Source organism: Macrotis lagotis, chromosome X (assembly GCF_037893015.1).
Source record: "Macrotis lagotis isolate mMagLag1 chromosome X, bilby.v1.9.chrom.fasta, whole genome shotgun sequence".
NCBI classification, from domain to species: Eukaryota; Metazoa; Chordata; class Mammalia; order Peramelemorphia; family Peramelidae; genus Macrotis; species Macrotis lagotis.
The window spans coordinates 435,470,272-435,494,851 of record NC_133666.1 but is presented as its reverse complement, the minus strand read 5'-3'; the positions used below and the strand labels follow the sequence as shown (position 1 = coordinate 435,494,851).

Below are 24,580 nucleotides of genomic sequence, written 5' to 3'. Positions count from 1 at the left end.
GGGTGTAGGTTGGCACGTTAGGGAGCCAAAATGTAAAACTAAAAAATGAAAAATTCTGTTAGAAGAAAAAATACATTAAAATCTGCATAGTAAGGGATACCTATATTTTAATCAAACCTCAGATTTCTGAAGAGTTTATTTTTTTAAAAGCAGTTTGGAGAGTCTAGAAAATAATCTTATTTAATTCTTTCAATCATCTCATCTTACCGATTTGTAATGATGTCATCCCAGATGTTCATTGGGTCCATTTTAGCATCTGGATATCTATTTGTCCAGACTTGTAGAAGTCTCTTAAGGGGAGCTTCAGATAATAAATTACCTAAAAATAATTTTAAAGGATGACTACACCCATAATCCAATGCCAAGCATCAATCAACAAAGTGGAATAAATAAATAAATAGATAAATAGATAAACCTAGCTTAAATGTCTTCATTTCAATAGGAAAAAACTTTTTTCTTGAACAAAAGAAAACTCAAAAGTTAACATATGGTTTGTTTTGTCTTTTTAAAAATTCTACTGTTTGAAGAAAGAAAAAAATGAATACTTAAAAGAATGATACACTGCCAATATTTTCTCTAGTACAGAAGAAAAAATGGAATTAAATAAATGAACAATGGGATGCCGAATACATGCATTTAATGATTTTTCTCTTTACAGTCATTAAACCTAAATTATTTATAACTAATACTCAAATCCCTAGTTGCCTATCTACCAATATGTAGCTAGGTAAGGAAAGAAATATTTAGAAAAACTGGATTAGCATTTTTGTTCTAAAAGGAGTTATAATCTAGTATGAAAGTTTTATGCACATAATTAAAATATAATTTATATATGAGGAGAAGAAAGCATTGTGAGAAACTGGAGAAAGATGAGAAACAGTCGTTGGATGGATGGATCAGGAAATCAACAGGTAGAGGTTTAGATGAGAGGAGAATATCAGGAGATAAAAGAAAAAGAGGATTCCAAATATAAGGAGGTAGTATTGGCAAAAGCATAGGGGAAATGTGTTCACAAGATAGTGACTAATCAAAAGGATTTTTATAGTTTTAGACAAATAAGAGTTAAATACAAGAACAGGATGTTACATCATCAATCTGAAAATTATTTTATTTTTAAAAATCTTAAAATTTTGAATCACTACTCAAAAGTTTTAACTTTATCAAGAGTACAATAAAACTCCTCTTATGAAGTGAAAAAATATTTCAGATTTATCATAAATATAAAAATGTCAAAATCCCTAAAACATAAATTTCACACTAAAAAAACAGTAATAAATGTTACCTTGTTTACTCATAAAGCTGATAAAATCTTGAATTTCTGTTAAAGCTTGCACAGACTGTAGTTTGGTTAGTCTGCTTTGGTGTAAAAGAGCATCAATACTGGAATAATTCTAGAAAGAAAATTATTTACATAACACAAATCATAGCATTAAAAATTCAACATGCTCCCATAAAATATGAAAATTTATGACTTGTCTATATTGAGATATACATGATCTGTTTTTAAAAGCTCATAAATCTAGTTAATAATTATTTGAAAACTTAAGTAATCTATATTTAATAATTTTATGTTGAAGCTTACATGTTTACTACATACTTGTCTCCCCCCACTGAATATAGCTCATTATTAGTAAGAATTGTTGGTATTCTTGGTACCTAGCAAATAGTAAGCAATTATTTTTTTAAGAGATCCAAATCACAAATAGATCATCTGTCAACTCCAAAAGCACCTAGTTCAATGGAATAACTAATATCTACCGAGCACAGAGCCCGAAGATAATTAAATGGAGAAAAAAATAACTCAGGAAATTATAAAGTTAAGAAAAATATAAAAAGAAAGGAGGAATGGAAACAGGATAAAAGCTCCATCTATATCTTATTCCACAGAGAACTGTCCTCCACACAATTTGCTCTGCATGCTGACTTTAACAAACAAATAGATGTTTAAAGAATTCTGAAAAACTCTGCAAGGACTTGCAAGAACTGTCACTGAGTGAAGTCAGCATAGCCAAGAAAACATTGGGCACATTAACAGCAACACTGCATGATGATCAATTATGATAAACTTCGTTCTTCTCAACAATATAGAACATAATGATAATTCTAAAAGACTGTTATGAAAAATGCCATCCACATTAGAGGGAAAGAAAATTGAGTCTGAATGTAGAGCAAAGTATACTATTTTCACTTTTTAAAATTTTTTTTTCTTTCTCATGGTTTTTCTTCCCTTGTGTTCTGATTCTTCTTTCACAACATGACTAATACGGAAATGAGTTAAATATGACTGCCCATATATAACATATCAGATTACTTGCTGTCATGGGGAGGGGGTGGGAGGAGGAAGGAAGGGAAGGAGGCAGAAAAATGTAGAACTGAAAACCTTACAAAACAAAATCAATGTTGAAAAAAAACTATCTTTATATTTAATTGGAAAAAAATTAAATTTAATTTTAAAAGATTCTAAAAAAGACAGAAATATAGAACTAATGGATAAAGAAAAAAAGAATAGGGCGGCTAGGTGGTACAGTGGATAGAGCACTGGCCTTGGAGTCAGGAGTATCTGGGTTCAAATCCGACCTCAGACACTTAATAATTACCTAGCCGGTTGGCCTTGGGCAAGCCACTTAACCCCATTGCCTTGAAAAATCTAAAAGAATAAAAATAGGTTTAAGTATAAAAGGAAAAGAACAGAAAGAAGAAACAAGTGAACAAGGAGAAAAACAAAAGGAAGAAATGGATGTTAAAGAACTAAAGACAAATATTTACCAATGTTTTGTGGGAGTTTGCAATTAGCAGTAATTTTAAAAAGTATATTAAAATATCTTTTTATTACCTGCATAAAAATCTGAATACTATTTTCAATATAATATTTTGCTCTGTCAAAGTCATCTTGCAAAATGTAAAGAAGACTCAATTCCTGGCTATAGTGAACTTCTATGAGTGCCTTCTGGGGTTCTTTCTTCATAGCTTCATCAATGAATGTTAAGAGTGACTGGTCACTGGCACCCTGAAGCAGTAACTTTAACTTACTACGAATCATGTATGGTAGATAAGTTTCCTAAAGAAAAGAAAAAAATCCCATTGAAATTAATAACATATACGTGTGTGTGTGTGTGTGTGTGTGTGTGTGTGTGTGTGTGTAAAATTGGTGTTTAATTCCAATCTCAGGTAAAAGTCTGAAAAATAATGATTTTATTTAATGATATCAAACATCCACATTCAGAAGCAAAATCTTAAATTTATTCTATTATAAATGAACAATAATTGCCACAACTATGCAGAAACATCTTCCCCTGCTAGCTTGTGTCTGGATGACCTATGCAAATTAAGATTTACAAAAAATAAACAAATATGATAATTAAAAGAGTCCTGAGAAGATAACTGAAATAGCTGAATGAGTATTATTTCATGCAGGTGGTGGCAAATGATGTTTAACTCTAGGACATCTAGCATCAAGGACAATTTGTTTAAGATATTAGAAGCAATAGAAAAATCAGTATACATTCATAGCAGGGATGGGAAGACTCTAATTCAAAAATTAATTTCGGGGTGGCTAGGTGGCTCAGTGGATAGAGAACTGGCCTTGGAGTCAGGGGTACTTGAGTTCAAATCCAGCTTCAGATACTTAATAAATGGCCCTGGGCAAGCCACTTAACCCTATTTGCCTTGCAAAAAAACTTAAAAAAATAAATAAAATAAAAAATTAATTTCATCTACATAGAAAAGACTAACTAGGGGAGGCTAGGTGGAGCAGTGAATAGAGCACCGGCCTTGGAGTCAGGAGTATCTGGGTTCAAATCCAACCTCAGACACTTAATAATTACCTAGCTGTGTGGCCTTGGGCAAGTCACTTAACCCCATTGCCTTGAAAAAATCTAAAAAAAAGACTAACTAGAAGAGAAAGACTTAAGCTATTTCAATACACTAAAAAAAGGTCATTCTATACATTCCCCAATAAAAAACTTAAATTAATCATAGAATATAAATAAATATGCAGAAATAAATGATTTAAATATTTAATAATGGATCCAGAATCTTCAAATATAAGCATTAACTACATTTCAGTCATCTTTAAAAAGGAAGTTTTGCAAACCTGATAAAATGGCTCACTCCACATTTTGCTAAGGTCTGGAGGATTTTCATTATCAATACTTGTGGTGGAACAATACTCTAGTGACTTCCATTCAGTAAGGTGATTATAACATTCAAGAGAGGCAAGTTCCCAAAAATCCTTTTCAGCTTCTGTAGGTTCACCCTCTAACCATTCCTGTGTATTTAAAGCCTAGGAAAAAGAAAGTTGTTAAGCCAATTACAAAAAATTTAAGGAGAGGTATAAAAGGAGATTGGTGCCAGTGGGACCCTTTACATATAAATTCTTTTCATGCCTAAAGAAACTGAAACAGGGCGGCTAGGTGGCGCAGTGGATAGAGCACCAAGCCCTGGAGTCAAGAGTACCTGTGTTCAAATTCGGTCTCAGACACTTTATAATTACCTAGCTGTGTGGCCTTGGGCAAGCCATGTAACCCCGTTTGCCTTGCAAAAAAAAAAAAAAAAAACTGGAACAAAGAACCCGGAGATTGTGATTTTGAGTGGGAAAAAAAAAGAAAAAACAAAAGGGCCTCTTGCTACTAATATACTGAAAGAATGCTAACCTTACAAGTAATTTAGCTTTTTTTGAGGAGTTAGAACGCTGTTCAATACTGGGAAATTTTAAGAATTTAGCCACCTATTTAATTCGAATATCTAACAGGTTCTTAAGAGTTAACTTTGAAAAAAATATCAGAAATATGACACTAAAAAAAGGAAAGAGGCAAGTTTAGATGCCTCATATTGAAAAGAATTGTTGGATTAGTCAATTTCAAAAGACCTTTTTACCTATGAAGTTTTACTATAAATATATATAAAAATTCTACATTTGGATTTTTGCAAGGCAAATGGGTTTAAGTGGCTTGCCAAAGGCCACACAGCTAGGTAATTATTAAGTTTCTGAGGCTGGATTTGAACTCAGGTACTCTTGACTCCAGGGCTGGTGCTCTATCCACTGAGTCACCTAGCCACCCCAAAACATTCTACATTTGGAAAAGGAAATGTTGCCCAGCTATTATGGGAAAATGCATAGAAAAGAAGGGGGGGGGAAGGTTCATATTCAGAGTTGTTGCTACCAATGTTTTGTAATAATTTAAAACTCAAATATAGTTAGCAGATATTTCAAAGTAATACTGCCATTGTACTTAATAGTAATCCAATTGTTACTGAATTGCTACATGCAATTCTTCTATTCAACTATAAAAGCATGCAGTACCAATGTATAAGGGTTCAGAGAAGAGACCAATATAGAATGTTAACTCTGTGAATGCCTTTAGTATGCCTACTGCTCAAGAACAGTGGCCTGGCATATGATAGGTACTTAAAAAAATACTCACTGACTTGAAGCTGCAGAATGAATTTTAGAATAGGATTCTAGGATTCTAACTCTAGACACTAAGAACAAGAAAGATCTAGCTCCTTCCATAATTTTTTTAGTTTTTTTTTTTAATTACAAGGCAATGGGGTCAAGGGGCTGCCCAAGGCCACACAGCCAGGCAATTGCTAAGTATCTGAGGCCAGATCTGAACTCAGGCACTGCTGACTACAGGGTTGGTGCTCTGTCTACCGCGCCACCTAGCTGCCCCTTTCTATGATTTTTAAGATGAAAAAAACAGAAATAAGTAAAAAAAGAACTCAAGAGTAGGGAAAAAAAGCTTTATTAACATTCTTTTTTTTTTTTTTAGGTTTTTGCAAGGCAAACGGGGTTAAGTGGCTTGCCCAAGACCACACAGCTGGGTCATTATTAAGTGTCTGAGACCTGGTTTGAACCCAGGTACTCCTGACTCAAGGGCCGGTGCTTTATCCACTACGCCACCTAGCCGCCCCTTAACATTCTTTAATTACAGAAATACATATTCTGAAGACGATAGTGGCCAATCATTGGTCACATTTTGTACAAAATAAGAGATGGATGGATCTTTGATGGATCTGCAATCTCTTAGATGTGGGTTTCTTTTAACAATGAATTTCTCTTGCTTGTTGTTTGATAGGGTAGTGGAAGGGAGAGATAAATGCATGAAAATAAATAGAATACATCTTTTAAAAGATTGTCCCTATGTCATCATCCTTACTTTGAGAATTTGTGAAATAAATGAAAGTTTTTAAAATTCTTTCTTTTATAATAAAAATATTATTTTATTGCTGCATTTTGCTTTTATATCACCTGTCTCTCCAAATATATCTGTCTGCTAAGGGGCTACCCTTTGTTACCAAACAACCCTCCCCCACTAACCTACTTATCAAATGAGAATCTGACTACACACACACACACACAATATTCCACAGTGATAGCCTCTCCCTTTTCCAATGAAGGAAGGGAGGTAAATTTTCTTAAATCTTCTTTGGGGGCAGTTAAGTGACACAGAGGATAGAACACTGGCCCTGGAGTCAGGAAGACCCGAGTTCAAATTTTGCCTCAGACACTTAATAATTGCATAGCTGTGTGACCTTGGGCAAATCACTTAACCCATTGTCTTAAATAAATTAAAATTTTTTAAAAAGCTGCTGTTAAATCTTCTTCAGTCAAACCTACAGTGCTCAGTTTTGTGGGGTTTTTTTATTTATATTGTTTCTAAGCAAAAGTCTTTTTATACTTATTATTATTTGTCATTTCTTTCCTTTTTTTTTTTTTTTAGGTTTTTATAAGGCAAATGGGGTTAAGTGGCTTGCCCAAGGCCACACAGCTAGGTAATTATTAAGTGTTTGAGACTGGATTTTAACCCAGGTACTTCTGACTCCAGGGCAGGTGCTTTATCCACTGCGTCACCTAGCCGCCCCATATTTGTCATTTCTTATAGAACAACAGTATTCTATTACATTCGTCTACCATAATTTCCTCAGCCACCCCCTAATTGATGAGCATTTATTTTGGTTCCAGTTCCAGGCTACCACAAAAAAAAGTACCATACTATTTTGGTTTACATGATTTCTTTCCACTTCTGACCTTCTTGAAAATGACTAACAATGAGATATTAGGTCAAAGGGAAGGAAATTTCTGTCACTTTTTATAATTTCAAATTGCTTTTCACAAGAGTTAGACCAATTCACAGCTCCAATAATGTGTTACTGTATTTATCTTCCCAAATCTTCTACATTTTGTCATATCTTGTTCAATAGAAGGTATAATCATGTAATTAATATTAGTTTGCATTTATCATATGCATTATGATCTACAACAATCTTTCACATAATTAATAGTTTGCAATTCTTCATTTGAAAACTGTCCACCCCTTGACCACTCATCCCTCTGGGAATGGCTCTTAATCTAACATATTCTCTGTTGATTCCCTAGATATCTCAGATAATCAATAAATATTTTTAAGTGGCTACTAGAGCTGGACCACAAAGGCTATATGCTCTAATCAGGGAAACTGAAGTCTAGAATGAGTATAGGACTTATACAATGTCACACAAAATGCTTGAGAGATAGGATCAGAATCCAAGTCCTTGAGTTGTCAAGACTTCAACATATTTGCTTATTTTAGTTTATTCAACTGTGAAAATTTTTCAATTTCACATAACCAAAACTAGCTCTTTATCATGCAAGTTTGCTTATATCCCTTGTGTAGTTCAATATTCTCCCCACAGTTGTAAACAGTACCTGACATCATTCACTACAAACTTTTTTTTTAAAAAATGACAATCTTTTATACTCAGGCTGTGTATCCATGTTAAACTCATTGCAGCATAAAGGTACAAGATGTTGGACCAAGTTTAATTTCTGGCAACTTTCTCATTTTCTCAGGTCTTATCAAAACAAACCTCCTGTCATTACTTCTGTATCTACTTATGTTCTCAGATTTACTGAAGAAGTTATTGAGTTTGATTGTTTTTCACCTTTTGTTTTTCCATCCATCAATATTTGTTTCTGTTTAATTTTCAACTAGTACAAAAAGTCTAGATAATACTGCTTTATAAAAGAATTTGAGGCATTTCTACTTTCTATTACTATTACTGATCTGAAGAAACATGTTTTCATAAAGACAATCCAATTTCTAACTCAGCAGTCCCAAAAGCTGCCAAATCCCTCCTACTGTCCAGGAGATCCAACAGATGCTACCTGAGGTGGCTTTCAAGTCTATTCTCAACACTCAGGAGAGCCTGGCACATGGCAATCATTTAACAAATGCTTGCTTACTGTTTGCTTACTGCTGACTGACTAGAGCTCTCCACAATGCCTGCATTTGCATTCAAATTATTATTAAAGAACTGTTGATTTAATTTGAAGCATCTCATCAAATCCATGGTACAATTTCTCTCTTGTCATTCTCTGCAACAGATGTTGCAACTATTTTTATGGTAATCTTCCTGCAAATACTTAAAATTGAGCACTGCATTACCAAATCGACCCTGAAACAGTATTTCTAGTTGCTTTTAGATGAATGATAAAACCAAGTGCACTAACTACTTTATTTGTCTCTCCAAAGATAGTCTTCTTGTCATTATTATTACCTGGTTTTATTTACACTAATAACATCAGTGTTGATATGATTCAGGTTCTCTAGGACTTCAGTTCACTGAAGAAGGACCTCTCATTAGGGTAACAACTGCCAAGTAAATTCGTTTAGTCTAAAAACTGGGATTCTTAACCCCACCTGTGTCATGTCCCTCCTTTACTAGCATTCTCCTGCTACTATTACTGCAGAAGATGAGAAAGCCCACACAAGACTGATGCCATTGTACTGGGTCTCATGGGATGTGCCAGCCAAACAATGCATGGCCCTGGTGGTCAGCATTACCTGCTGGTAGTGAGCTTCTGCAATCTTAGTTAGTTTGGGTCTTGTAAAGCAGAGTCTCAGTGGCTAGAACAGTGTTCAGAACCTTCAGAGCAAGCTGGAACCTGGCAGGGCTTGGGTTCTAAAACACCAACTTAATGGACCTAGTCAGTGTTATACTATAATTAAGCACCTCAGTACAAAATTAACAATTTAGGGTTGACATAAGAATAGAATTTCCAAACAATGAGAGCTGGGAAATATTACAACTACTTTCTAGGAGAGACTTGGGAATTTCCTCTGGAGGTCTTTGAAGAAAAGAGAAATTTTCAGTTTTGGTTTAGGCTAGTATGAATGTGTTGTTCCAAAGGGCAATGAGAGAAAAGATCAGAAAAGGATAAAACCTTCAAAGTCACTTCTAGCCATAAGAGTCTTTCATTTGAACATGTAACTACAATAGAATCTATAAAATAATTTTCCTTAAATTTCAAGGAAAAAAATTATATAATTTCAAGACAATTATTGACAATTTTTTAAAGGCACAGAGAAGTTTTTGTGTTTTGGCCTCTAATCATTAAACTGAAACATCTGTTTTATGGAATAAATGATGCTAAGGCAACAAAAGTGAATTTGGTTATTTTAAAGTCAATTAAAAATTAAATTCAAGGAGAAAATTTAAATGAAGGAATTTGAGAGCTCTAAAATCTCAATGTAATGATTTTCCTCTTTTGAAAAAAGTGAATATATGGGGGAAAGATTATTTGCAATTGATTCATTTTACCTCATTATATTGTTGAGCAGCTTCAGAATAGTCACTTTTGGCTTCTGCTAATAATGCATTCTGTGTTACTTGCTTCGTTTTAATTTCACCACTAAAGATGCCACGAAGGACATCATATTCTCCTATAGATCTATATAACCTTAAAAAGACAAAAGAAAAGCACTTCAAAATTTTTTAAGAAATAAATATTATGGCACTGAAATCTATTAAATCATGCAAAAAATTGATTGGCTAAAAGGAAAGAGTAACTGCTTTCTTTAAGAAAAATTAAAGTTTACCATGTTAATATGAAAACAATTATTACAACTCTGGCATTGCCATTAGTTTTTTATTATGTTAAAATAATTTCAGCCTTCTATGTACCTTATATACAATTATATAATTCTGAAACTATTATTTCCAAGGAACATGTAGGTAAGATGGTCTTAGGAAGGAGATATCATATTTGTACAGCTCTTTCACATTTATACACATCAGGTTCTCAAATTAAGGTTTTGGTTTTTTATTTTATTTTATTTATTTGAAGCAATGGATTTATGTGACTTGCCCAAAGTCACACAGCTAGCCTATTATTAAGTGCTTGAGGCCATATTTGAATTCAGGTCCTCTTGTCTCCAGGGCCAGTGCTCTATTCACTGTGCCACCTAGCTTCCTCCTTATATTAAGGTTTAGAAAATCAATGATACAAATACAGAATGAGGTGAGATATTGCTAGATAGTAGATCATTTGAAAATTATGTAGTTTTTTTTGTCTCTATATCCAATAAACACATGACACAGATTTTGGTCAGGAAAAAAGCTAACACACTGTAAAGCTGCATCAAATATAGTGTCAAGAAAGAGAAAAGTAATAACTGAAGAAACAAGCTAGAATTGCAGAAGCTAAAACTGAAGGATTTGGGGGGAGGTATAATAGCAATTTTAATAACCATGACAATTATCATAGTTTTTATTTTTCTTGGTTCCAAAGGACCAACGAAAATACAATTGCTAGCCTCACAGGATATCTCTGCCTCTGGAGGCCCATGAATAGAGGCTACCCAATAGGGAATGCTGTAAAGGGGATTAATCTATCAGGGAGTGATTTGGATCAGATAGCCTCTATGATTACCTGACATGTATTACAAACAAACAAACAAAAAATAGAACCAAGCCAAAAAAATTAGTATTACAATAACACTGCATCTGGCAACTTTACTTTTTAAGCTGAGAGAAATTTGAGCAATCACAAAAAAGGATGTGCTAAATTAAAGCTGATAATCGTAAGTCACATAGTCTCTTAAATATGACAAAACAATTTTCCTCAGAATAGTCCTGTGAAAGTGGTAGCACAAATATTTTCCCCATTTTACAGCTAAAGAAACTGAAGTCAAGAGGTTCAGTGACTTCTTTTAGACTTCTAAGCAGCCCTCTGTGTCATCTGCCTATTGTACATAAATAGGTATATACACCCTGAGAATTATGGCTAAGAATGAGAAGATTTGGGTTCATGTTCCACTTACTATCTTTTATATGTTTAATCTTTCTGGCTTACAGATTTCTCATGAGTCAAATGAGGACCTCATCTACTCTCCAGACTTCACATCATTGCTTCCAAAATAAAGTGAAATTATATAATTGCATCTGACAGCATTTAAAGAATAGTAAAGTGTGAGCTAAGATATTTTTATTAGTCTTATAATAAAAGATTACATTAAGTTTAAACACTATGATTAAGAAAACAATAACATAATACAGCATGAAAGGATTTTCATCAAAAAATATACACTAGAAAGAAGTAAACTTCAATTAATCTAGAACACACATAAAATTTCAAACATTTCATTTCCCAATGAGATTAGATACTACTCATTCGGTAACTTGTGGGTACAAATTGTGCTAAAGAAGAGAATTAGACATCCCTGCTAAGATTTATGAATTGTTGGACAACACCTGCAGACCTTGTTCTCAGTCACTACTCACTTAGCAAGTTCAATCCATTTGATGACATCTGGAGAGAGCTGGGGTTTTCCCCGCATTCGTTTAGAGGGTGGTTCTTCTGCAGGAGCCAGATGCATCAATGCTTTTTCAAGAAGGAGGATTCCTACTGGCTGCTGCAGACTAGCTAGACAACTGGTGCTCACAGTGGATGAGTCAAGGCTTAGGAGCTCTGAGTGCTGGTAACTCATTTCCTGTGAAGCCACAAACATTTAAATATTTAGTTCATGGCACAAGAACTACATCTTCTTGGAAGAACGACCTATTTTTATTAGATGTTAAAGAAAGTTTTGACGTAAGTAGCAATAACAAAGTTTGTCCTAAAAGTTCAATTTGCTAAACTTCATTTCTGTTTTTACACTATTGTAGCAGAACTTCACTTAAAGCTCCCCACCCGCAAAATGAGTAAACCAGTAAGAACCACACATTTTTACAACTGCAGTATCTTTCCAAGTTTCTAGAATTTTGTGCTAACATAAAAAGTAATTGAGAGCAATGAGACGAAACAGTAGTTTTACAAAATCTTCAAGACCCTTCTTCAATATAATCAGCTGTAAGAATTATTGAACTGATACTTTTATTTCAAACTCAAATAGGAGAGTTAACTGTAGGCTACACTGAGATTAAATGGGGTGGCAGTAATGGGAGGGAGGGAAATACAATTAGTAAAAGTAATTGTGGAAAAAATATGGAATAAAATTTTCTGATAAAGATCTTATTCATTAAACAGAGAACTAAGTCAAATTTATAAAAAATAAGAACCATTCCCCCATTGATAACTGTTCAAAAGATATGAACAGTTTTCAAATGAGGTTATCAATGCTAAGTAGGGTCATGTTAAAAAAGTCCTATTGGTATTATTGTACTATTAATTGGAGAAATGCAAATTAAAACAATTCTGAGATACTATCATATATCTATTGGATTGGATAATAGAATAGAAAGAGAAAACGAGACACTGATACATTGTTGGAGGAGTTGTGAAATGATACAGAAATTCTGTAGAGCAATTTGAACTATGCCCAAGGACTTCTAAAACCATGCCTAACTTTTGACCTAGCCATTCACTAGATCTATAATCCTGAAGAGATGAAAAAAAAACAGGAAGGAAAAGGACATACATCCTTATCTGTCTGATATTTAAAGCAGCTCTTTTCTGATGACAAGGAACTGGAAATTGAGGGAATGCCCATCAGTTGAGGAATGGCTAAACAAATTGTGTCATATGACTACGATGGAATTCTAATCTGCTATAAGAAAGGATGAACAGGATGCTCTCATAAAACCTGAAAGACTTATGTGAGCAGATACAATGGGAAATATTCTATTCACAAAGTAACGACAGTATTGTAGGATGATCTAGTAGTTCTTTTCATGGTGACAAAGAAATGGAATTGGGAAATAGCTGAACAAGTTGTGGGTTGATCAATGTAAAGGAATATTACCACTCTATAAGAAATGATGAGCAGGCAGATTTCAGAAAAACCTCAAAAAGATTTACACAAACTGACACTGAGTGAAGCTAGCAGAACCAAGAGAACATTGTACACCTTAACAGTAATATTTTGCAATGATCAACTATGAAAGACTAGACTCTTTTCAGTGATGCAGAGAAGACAATACAGATCAAAGACAATTCTAAAAGACAAGTTATGGAAAATGCCATCCAAATCCAGAGAAAGAATATGGAATCTGAATGGAGATGAAAGCATATGAACTTCATCTTTTTAAATTTGTTTTATGTTTTTTCCTTCTCGCATTTTTATATTTTATTCTGATTCTTTTTTCACAGTGTGACTATGATGGAAAGATGTATAGCATGATTACATATGTATAACTTCTATCAGACTCTTTGCTATCCCTAGGATGAGGGAGAAAACTTTGCAAAAATGAATGTCCAAAATTATCTTTACATATGAGAAAAACAAAATAAAAAAAAAAAATGAAAAAATATATGGGGCACAATAAGAGAAAATTAAATAAAATTTTAAAACCATTTATATATAATTTTTATAACACCTTTTATTTTATTTTTTATTTTTTATTTTTTTAGGTTTTTGCAAGGCAAACAGGGTTAAGTGAGTGGCTTGCCCAAGGCCACAAAGCTAGGTAATTATTAAGTGTCTGAGACCGGATTGGAACCCAGGTCCTCCTGACTCCAAGGCCAGTGCTTTATCCACTACAGCACCTAGCCACCCCCAAAACCTTTTATTTTAAAAAAATTTCATTCAATTCACAAAAGTTCTGTGAAGTAATAATAGGGAAGTTACTAATCGTAATTATAGGGATGAAATGCCTATGTTTATGTTAATCTAGGATGAATATCTTTAAAGTATAATCTTCTGCCCATTAGAGGTATTTGTATTTTTGAATGCACTATGCCTAGAAAAGTGGTATGGTGGAGTAAAATGAAGATACATTTACAAATTTAATGCACTGAATTACCATAAATATTTAGACCTCCCCCCTCAGATATCGAATTGAATAATCATGAAATACCTGGAGCCACTGATTTCAATTTTAAGCAGAAAAAGAATGAATTCGGGGAGGCAGCTAGGGGGCACAGTGGATAGAATACTGACCCTGGAATCAGGAGGACCTGAGTTCCAATCCGGCCTCAGACACTTAATAATTACACAGCCCTGTGACCTTGGGCAAGACACTTAAACCTATTGTCTTGCAAAGAGACTAAAAAAAAAATGAAAAGAATGAATTCCATTGAAATCACTAAATGTATAAACTAGAAAGTTGATAAAATAATAAAAAGTAACCAAAGAGGTTCAGGGTCCAGAAAAAGAATGAATATGGGCAAGAACAGACAAAGTCAGCTTTTGTTAAGAGGCAATAGAAGTTCCAGGGGCAGCTGGGGGTGGGGTGGCTAGGTGGCACAGTGGATAGAGCGCTGGCCCTGGAGTCAGGAGTACCTGAGTTCAAATACCAACTCGGACATTTAATAATGACCTAGCTGTGTGGCCTTGGGCAAGCCACTTAACCCCACTGCCTAGCAAAAAAAAAAAAAAAAAAAGAGGCAATAGGAGTTCCCAGAGAGATGGCCATCAAACCAGAGAAGTCCTGGGTTCAGGTTCTTCCTTTGACATAAGACTGCTTATAAGAAGCCAGGCAAGATACTTAATCTGTCAGTAATTGCTGAGAAAATGCTTAACTGTAGTAGAGGCAGTTTCTTTACCTAGGAATTCCTTACACTGATGACACTACAGGTCCAGTCCCCATCACTAAAGAACACTGAACAAGTCACTTGCCATCATCTGTAAGAGGGGCAGTTTGATGGCTAGGCAATAGAGCACTGGCCTTGGGGTCACGAGGATGGGAGTTCGAATCCTGCCTCAAACACTTGACTTGTGCTAGGCTTTGTGACATTGGGCAAATCACTTAACCCTGACTATCTCACATCTAGGGCCATCTCCTGATTCATATCAGGCCACTCAACTCAGGAGAAAGTAAGACTGGTGACTAGCACAGCCCCTCCCAATCAATTCATGTGCTTGTTATGTGACATCACCTCCATGAATTTCTTTGAAATTAAGGACAAACATTTTGTTTTGTTTTGTTTAAAAGAAGAGGAATGGAATTAATGGCAATGGAAGCCTCGAAGCTTTAAATGTGTGGTCCTGCATGTGAACAAGAGAGATGCCCCTCAGGGGAAGAATGCCAGAATATTGGCATATGAACATAATGGCATTTTATTTTCTCTGAAATAAGAAATATGACAGATTCAGAGAAATTTAGAAAGACCTCTATATATTGATAAACACAATGATAATATGAGAGTCACCCCTATGAAAAGGCTTCAAACCCAGCAATCATGACTTCATAAAACTCAGGCTGAAACACACCTCCTACCCACCTCCTGGCAGAGGCTGTGGAGAAGAGATCAATCAATTGGTGTGTTTTGTTTGATCATACATATTTGTTACAAGAGAGACCTCTACTTGGCATTGAGTAGTGAAAGTTTAGTGTGCAGTGTGACAGAGACGAGGGGAAAAGATATCAATAAATTTAAAATGCCAAGATGAAAAGAAAGTGAAAAGTGATGCAAATAGATAAAAATATTTGTTATGACCTTGTGAAAAAATTTATATTTCTTAAAAAAGTGGATATAAAAGCAAGCACAATTTTTAAGACAATTTTCTGTCTTAAGTATAGTGGTAGAAATGGAATTGAAGTCAGGAAGACATGAGTTTAAATCCAACTTGGATACTTAACTAGCTGTATGACCTTTGGCAAGTCATTTAACCATAGTCTCAATTTCATCAACTGTAATATGGGAATAATCATAGCACCTATATCACAAGGCTGTTGTTAGGCTCAAATGATATGATATTTGTAAAACATTTTAAGGCACTATACAGATGCCAGTTATTATACCCTGTTTTTCTGTTTATTAAATTTTTTTGTTACATAATCAAAAATTTTTTTTACTTTTCAAAATTCAAATAATTTGTTTGCCATATGGGACACATACCTAGGTGACTTACTTGGGATCACATAAAACTATCTTAAATACACTAACTGTTTAAAAGAAATTGCAGGGAGCAGCTGTGTGGCACAATGGATAGAGCACCACCCTGGAATCAGGAGGACCTGAGTTTAAATGTGACCTCAAACACTTAATAATGGCGTAGCAGTGTGACCTTGGGCAAGTCACTTAACCCATCGCCTTAAATAAATAAAAAAATAAAAAAATAAAAAAAAATTTAAAGTTTTTTTGCAAGGCAATGGGGTTAAGTAGCTTGCCCAAGGCCACACAGCTAGGTAATTATTAAGTGTCTGAGGCCAGATTTGAACTCAGGTACTCCTGACTCCGGGGCTGGTGCTCTATCCACTGTGCCACCCAGCTGCCCCTAAATAAAAATTTTTTTAAAATTCCCTACTTCACTAAGTTAGAATTGGGTCATATCATATAAATTATAAGACAGATGTAATTTATTACACTTCTCCTATTTTTAAGAGATAAGCACCATTCTCAGACAGCATGACAAATTTTCATTTATTTACAAATTTCGAATCAAGAGTCTGAGTTTACAAAGATTCATCTTAAGAAAGAAAATAAAGAGTAAAGGTTTAATTGAAATAACATGAATGTGATGTTATTTCAATCCTGACTACATCATTTTAGAAATTCAAGCAAGGAATAAGGAAAAACTCCTCAAAAACTACTCTGTCTATAATTCTCCATGTTGTGGAGGTTTGCTTATGCTCTCAAAGATCCTGGAAGCAGGATAAAAGCATTGCCAGGTTCTCCCATTGGGAGAGAACTCAAGCAGGGGCTGGTATTAAGTCTGTTCTCTAAGGACTACCCTAACTAAATTCAGAGAGGGTTACCACTAGGATGGTTCCAGAAAAAATATTTTTTAGCCATAGCAACTGTGACCATTTTTAATAAGTCTTCTGAGAACATAGAGGGATCTATATAGTCCTATAACACTAATCTAAAACTGAACTAGGAATTAAGAAAATGATATGGAATATATGATATATCACAATTATGAGAAGGCTACAATGAACTAATATAGCACATCATTTCAATTTACAAAAACATACAAAACACAAAATCAAAAAGTTTAATCTCTCAAAAATTACTTTTTTATTTTGTTCAGCACTTTAAAATATAAAACTTAAAATCTGCATAAATTCCAAATTTAAATGATCAGGAAATTATGGAATAAAAAGCTCAATGATGTAAATTCAATCTATCAAATTATTTCAGCAGAAGATAAAAATAAGCACATTTATAATGAATTCCTAGTCACTGTCTCATGTGTCCATGACCTCTGCAAAAGGCAAAACAAACAACATATATAATATTTAACCAGTCCTATACTCTTTCTTATTGATTCTAAGAGTAGTACTTTTGAGACAAAAGTTGAAGTTGTGTCACATTAAACAGAAGCAAGGAAAAAAGGAATATGTGAATATTTTTACCTGGATACAGGAGATGAAAGGTGGAAAGAATAACATGGTGCTATTAAGGAAATAATTGAAGTCCAGAAGTAACTTCTCAGTAATGCTTTTTTTCTCAGATGGGCTCTTAAATTTGTCCACCTCTTTTAAAATTCCATTAAACAAACTGCCAAAGAGCTGCTTTGCAAGGATTGGATCCCGCTAAAAAGCATAAGAAACAAGGCATCAACAAAACAAAAGTGATATAATGCAAACTGTTTCAATGAGTTTCATTTAGAAAATGTCTTGCAAACTTACCTTCTCTTAAATCTATTTTAAAAGTTAAAAAATAAGATAGTTTATATTTTAGAGCATTGGCTTAAATTCACACAGCAATATTACAGCAACGTTAGATATGAAGTTTATATTTTACAATATGAAATTTAATTGAACAGCAGTGCCATGATTAAGTGTAGGGGCAAAAGAAGCAGCTGTTTATGGAAAAACACAGGGATTATTTATATTTTTCATATTTTTCATAAATGCATATATTGTAATGTGTGATTTCACTCTCCATAGCACAGTTATTTATGTAGGATAAGTCAAGTTATATGAACTACAGTGAGTACTAAGTGTCTCTGGTAGACAATGGCACAGTTTCTCCCCATTCCAGCTATTTGTGCAACCGTACAAGTTATTATATTGACATTTTTACATAAAACTCTCATTTGAGAGTTGGATATCAGTCAGACTGATTAAAAACAAAAAAGAATTAAATTTGTGAATATTTTCATTCTATTCTTTAGAATTGCTCTCTCCATCCTATCTCCACATTCCTTATAGCTGCTCAAAAACTCAAAAAAGGAACACAAATTTAGGCTCCATAATTCAAAATTCCTTAATTATTTAGAATTATTTAGAATTTCCAATTTCAAAAGAGATCAATTCATTAACCTTCAAAAAATTAATATGAAGGGGCAGCTAGGTGGTACAGTGGATATGGACCCCAGCCTTGGGGTCAAGAGAACCTAAGTTCAAATCCAGGCTCAGACACTTAATAATTATTTAGCTATGTGACCTTAGGCAAATCACTTAACCCCATTGCCTTGTAAAAAAAATATATATATATATATGTCAAGTTTTGATAGGGTGGTTACTAATTCTTCTTTACAAATCAAAATTGAGAAGACAGGAAGTACTAGTAATTTCTCATGTTTAGAAGGTCTCCACTGTCAGGCTCCTTACCTTCCTGCACTCAGACATCTCCTCTAGAAAAGGCTTCTCTCATCCTCCCAATTACGAGAACTATTTCTCTCCTCAAATTATCTCATAGTCCCCTGTGTACTCCTTCCATTTTTCCCAGGGTTTCCTTCAAGGAAGGAATTACTATTTTGTCTTTATCACACATTCTCAGAACCAGCAATGTCTTGGAGACAGTAGATTTTTAGGACATGTTTGTTGAATGGAAATCGAGTTTGGATACTGAAATAGTCCAGCTAATGTTGAAAAGTAACTTGACTTTGCTTTAGAAGACAGAGAGCATTAACTACTTTAAAATCATCATTCAAAGAAAAGAGTAAGGCCAAGTTAAGTCAGTCAACATAATAATAATGCCATAAGAGATCATCATAAAAAAGCATATTCCAGGGGTGGCTAGAGCATTGGCACTGGAGTCAGGAGTACCTAAGTTCAAATCTGGCCTCAGACACTTAATATTTACCTAGCTGTGTGGCCTTGGGCAAGCCACATAACCCCATTTGCCTTGCAAAAAAAAAAAAAAAAGAAAAAGAAAAAGAAAGAAAGCACATTCCTGTTCCTACAAAAGTAATTTATTTCCCAGTAGTTATCAAAATCCATGATTTCATAATGAATTAAATTTTTTGAAGCAAAAAATAATAGCACCTTATCATGATGATCTTTCATTTGAACCATAAAATCCTATCCTTGCAGTCAAGGAATGAAGTATATAAGGACAGAACAGATGCAGTGAACAACAGTTTCTGTGAAAAAGATGCTGGGGATTTTAATCTCCTCAAAGTTCAAGGTGAATAAGGTGAGATGGCAAAGAAAAAAGTGGATGCCATCTTAGGCTCCATGAAAAGATGTGTCCAGAGAGCGGGGAGGGAATATTCTGATCTGTTCTCTTGTCAGACTAGGCCAGCAGTTATCTTCTTCAGTTCTAAGGCAAAACATTTTATAGAGGTGCCTGAATAAATTGGGGATTATCTAGAAAACCATCAAGATACACAGAAGACAAAATGATGCAAACTGGGGCTGGGGAAGACTTGTCCAGCTCTGCTACTTATTAGCTGTACGTGACCCTGGAGAGTCATTTCACATTTCGGGTGAATTTCGCCTTTCCTTCATTTGCAAAATAGAATGGATGCAAATTTTTGAACCATTTTTAAACATGAGAGAAATATAGTGATTCTTTGCACTCAAAATACAAACTACAAACTTTCCTATTCAATTTTCTATAGTCTAAAATTATTTCTTCTAAAATATCTACTCACAGAGATTCAAAGAAAAGCAAACATAGTAAATAACATAAAGGAAAGATAGCACTGACCTGGGCCACAGCTTGCAGAGGATTTATTAAACTGCTGTATTCAATCTGAATGTCAGGCAAATCTCCTTGACGATAACTTCTATACAAAGTAACCTGGGCATCATGCTTCATTTTCAACTCATTTTTCATCTCCTGCAAAATTAACCCCCCCCAAGAAAAAATATTCAAGAAAATATGATAAATTGATGAGACAGTTTAAAAACTAAAAAAGATGAAATAGTTTTATAAAGTAACTGAAGACAGGAAGTTTCAAAGTAAAGGTTTTAAGTTTTGCTTCTATAAGCTTCTGTATATCAATAATCATGTGATTTCATTTATGACATCTTAACAGAAGGCTTAAATGATTTGGTGTCTGCAATATATATAAACTCTTTCCAGTTTTGTAGGGCTGATCAAAGCTTATAGTCCCCTTCAAGAAGCCACGGTTATGGAAAATGTATTCTTCATACCTCTCAGTCTTAATTGCACTGTAGTATTTCATTACAAATTTAAATTAATAATTCCCCTACAATTTGTAGATTTAGTTTGAAAAAACTAAATTTAGTATTTAGTATGTAGATTTAGTATGAAAAATAAGGCTAAGAAAAACCTCTGAGTTGCTTGTTCTTTTTGTTTGTTAACATTTTTCAGGGCAAATTCACATAAGAATTAATGGATCTATTAGACATAAAAACAATATTATAAGCAAACTAGGAGATCAAGGAATAGTTTACCTGGCAGATCTATGGAAAGGGAAACAGTTAGGAAGTGATGGAGAAACATCATTAAAACAAACTAGGTAATTTCAATTACATTAAATCAAAAAACTTTGTACACACTGTAACCAAGATCAAAAGAAATGTAGTAAATTGGAAAACAATGTTTACAACTTGTATTTCTGACAAAGGACTCATTTCTAAAATATACAGAGAACTGAGTCAAATTTTTTAAAAAACAAACCATTTCCCAATTGACAAATGGTCAAAGGATATGCAAAGGCAATTTACAGATGAGGAAATCAAAGCGATCCATAGTCATATGAAAAATTGTTCTAAATCATTACTGATTAGAGAAATGCAAATTAAAGCAGCACTGAGGTACTATCTCACACCTCTCAAACTGGCCAATATGACTAGAAAGGACAATGAATTGATGGATCTAAGGATTAATGGATTAAGGATATCACTATTTTAAAATTTCAATATGCATATTATGAGATTATTAGCTAAAAGCAGTGTACTAGTTCCCAATTTCAACAGAAATAAATTAGTTTATCTGTTTCTCTACAATCTGACCAGCAGTGAATATTTTATTTTTTGCCAGTTTGATGAATATTGAGGAGTACCTCAAAGCTAAGTTAACTTGCATCTCCTCTTTAATTAGAGGAAAGAAAATTTTCACAATCTCAAATATTTCTTTACTTATTTGAAAATTTGGTCAAATCCTTTGCCATTTATCCATTGTGGACAGGAATTTATCTTTTTAAATCTTTAGTAACTTCATATATGTATATATTTTAGATGTTAGCTTTATCTGTTATATGTCATATATAATTTTCCTTTTACATTTTAATTATATTTTTATTTAAATAGAATCAAGGCAAATTTATATTGTACTAAAATAATCCCTCTTATTTGGCTAGTTTCCTTCAGGTAAATATCTCACTCCATTTTTACCTCTCAAATTATGTTATCTCTACTTTGTTCCATTAATCAATTTTTCTATTTTTCTCTAAAGTTACTTTTAGTATAATGCTGGTTAAATCAGTCTACAATGGGAATTCAAAAGAAATTAAAATCATGATATATCAAGACATAAAAAGTTAATGTTTATTATGAAGCTCTTTCAGCATTCATTGTTAAAGATGGACTGTGGTAAGGAAGAGAAGTCAGATTTTAGTTGGGAAGGTAATGTGGTTTTCAATTTGGGTAAGAAACATTAAGATTGAAGAAAAACATCACAAGTCCACACACACTTATATTTGGAAAAACTAAAATAAATTTGAATGGTAGTGCCAACTCAAGAAAATCACTATAATCTTATTTCATATTTTCTCTAATGTAATTTAAAGAGCGAGAGTGAGAGAGGTGTGTGTGTGTGTGTGTGTGTGTGCGCTTACATTCCAAAAAATGGAGATATGGGTAAAAAAAGCAACTTCATTATTTTTGCTGCTTCCAAATTTTGAAAAGGTTTCTTTTCCCTTTTACAATTTATCAACAACTTTATAAGTTACTATTTCCTTTATTTTAGTTGAAAAACAGTGAACTAGGGTGGGGAAATCATCATGTGTGATAACAAAGATCAGATTTCCCATCTGGGAACCAAAAGTTAAAACACATTTCATTAAAAAAACCAAACCTTTGTAGTATTTTATTGATGCTATTTTTTATATAACTCTAACATCCCCCTAACCCCTCCATATTGATGGAATTTTTCCACATGACAATCAAACTGTTGTTTTCTCCATTTTTCTGATTAATTCTATTCTCTAGCACCACCAATTGCCTAAGTCACATTTCTTTAAGTTAAGGATTTCATAGGCTCAGAAGTTTAATCTTCCTCTCTGAATTAAGCTTAAAAGGGGTTTCCCTGCTTGTTTTCCTGTACAGGAAGATGATACTGTTAACTCCTATGAACCATCTCACTTATTAGGGCAGTTAGAAGGAGCATATAGACAAGGCACAGGAGAGAACTGAATATAAACACATAATATATTATAAAGAGGGAGGCAATGGGCAAGAAAGTAATGTACTGGGACAAAAGGAAAGGAGAGGTAGAATGGGCTAAGCTATTTTAAGTAAAAGAGTCAAGAAAAAGCTTTTGCTTGAAAGGGAGGAAGTTGAGGGGCAATAAGGTGGCCTTCATTCTCATTGGATGTGACTCAGAGAGGGAATAAGATACATATTCATTAGGATATAGAAATCTAAAGGAAAAAGGAGAGGAAGGGGATGGGAAAAAGGGGACAGGGGAGGAAAGGGGGCGATAGGTTAAAGAAGAGAGGGAAGATCGTGGGATACAAGATACTTTTGAGGAGGGACAGGATGAAAGGAGAGAGAGCAAGAATAGAGTAAATGGCAGTAGGGAGGAATAAAATGGAGGAAACACAGCTAGCAATAACAACTGAGGGAAAAAATATTGAAGCAACTTCTCTGATAGACTTATGATAAAGAATGTGATCCATCCCAGAGACAGAGCTGATAGTAACTATCAAGACAAAAAGTTCATGTTTATTATGAAGCTACTTCAGCATTCATTGTTAAAGATGTACTGTGGTAAGGAAGAGAAGTCAAATTTTAGTTGGGAAGGTATTGTGGTTTTCAATTTGGGTATTTTGTTTTCTCTCATTTTCTTTTTCTTGAGGTTTATCTTTATGGAGGGCGGGGGAATTAGGTTTACTTTTACAAAAGACTATTGTAGTAATGTGAAAATAAATAAGTAAATTTTAAAAAGTGTTCCCCTGAAAATCACTTTAATTAAAAGAAACCTGTTTTCCTTATAGACTAGCTGTCTTTGAATCAGAATTTTCTATCACCAGATAGAAGGAGTGGATACTGGTCATGCATTCCAATCATATTGTAACCAATCATGTTTTCCCCATCTATGATGATGACTACTAATTCTTTTTGGATATTCCTCCTTTCCATTTGAAAAAATAATCCAGCAGCCTTCATTCAAGGTTTCTTGGTTTATTGTTAACTGTTAGCCTTAACCATAAATTAAACTTATTCAGAATTTTTTGTCTCAGTTTTAATTTCAATTAATTTCAATCAGGACATCTTACAAGAAAAAGAAATTCGTAAGAAAAATAATTTGATATTTCTATATCTCAAACAAGTCTGACAGAAAATGCAGCATCATATAATTTTCCATTAAAACATGAAAACAAATTTCCTCAATTTTCAACACTTTTAATCAAATTCTTTAAAAATAAACAAACTGAGGGGGTGGAACCAAGATGGCAGTGTGAAAGCAGGATTTCCTTGAAACTCATTCTCCAAAAAACCTCAAAAGCCATCAAATTATAACTAGCCAAAATTTAGAAGGGCAGAACCCACAGAAAGACTGAGTGATACTATTTCTCAGTCCAAGATAACTTAGAAGTTTCGAGGGAAAGGTGTGTTTCACCAGGACCAGGAGTAGGAAAAAAGTCACGGCTGCAGCCCAGGGATCACCAGGAACAGCCTGAAGGGGCGGTGAGAGAACTCTGCTGCACTAGAGGGCGGGAGCATCAGCCTCAGAACAGCTCTGCAGTGAGAACCTGCTGCAGGAATGGGGAAGCCAGCCTGAAGCCCGCAGATAAGGGGGTAGGGGGGAGATTGCAGAAATCTCTCTGCTCTCCCTGGGACAAAACTCTGCTGTTTGCCCATACTCAGATCCAGGTTGCTGTGTGGGCTTCAATACTAAGGTAGCTGAGCAGGGTCCCTCCTCACAGCTCCAGGGCAGAGGGGAGCCCTGTGATCATCTACATATGAAAGCACAGGCAAGAGAACATAAGACCTTAAAGGAATAAAGTCCCAGTGGGGTGTCCCAAAAAACCCCCAAAGTCTTGGAAGTGCAGTATATCAGTCACAG

The 24,580-nt window shown here is 34.1% G+C and overlaps 1 protein-coding gene across 4 annotated transcripts in view; it reads right to left on the bottom strand.

Annotated features, from left to right (window-relative positions):
- Positions 1–24,580, bottom strand: part of PRKDC (protein kinase, DNA-activated, catalytic subunit) — a 192,623-nt gene that overhangs the window by 39,653 nt on the left and 128,390 nt on the right. For all 4 annotated transcript variants that reach the window (XM_074199918.1, XM_074199920.1, XM_074199922.1 and 1 more), the window contains 8 exons: positions 20,030–20,161; positions 17,503–17,682; positions 11,545–11,753; positions 9,583–9,721; positions 4,094–4,282; positions 2,834–3,058; positions 1,283–1,391; positions 208–319 (listed from right to left, as the gene is read on the bottom strand). In XM_074199918.1, coding sequence (XP_074056019.1) covers positions 208–319; positions 1,283–1,391; positions 2,834–3,058; positions 4,094–4,282; positions 9,583–9,721; positions 11,545–11,753; positions 17,503–17,682; positions 20,030–20,161 — 1,295 coding nt within the window. The remainder of the gene's footprint in view (positions 1–207; positions 320–1,282; positions 1,392–2,833; positions 3,059–4,093; positions 4,283–9,582; positions 9,722–11,544; positions 11,754–17,502; positions 17,683–20,029; positions 20,162–24,580) is intronic.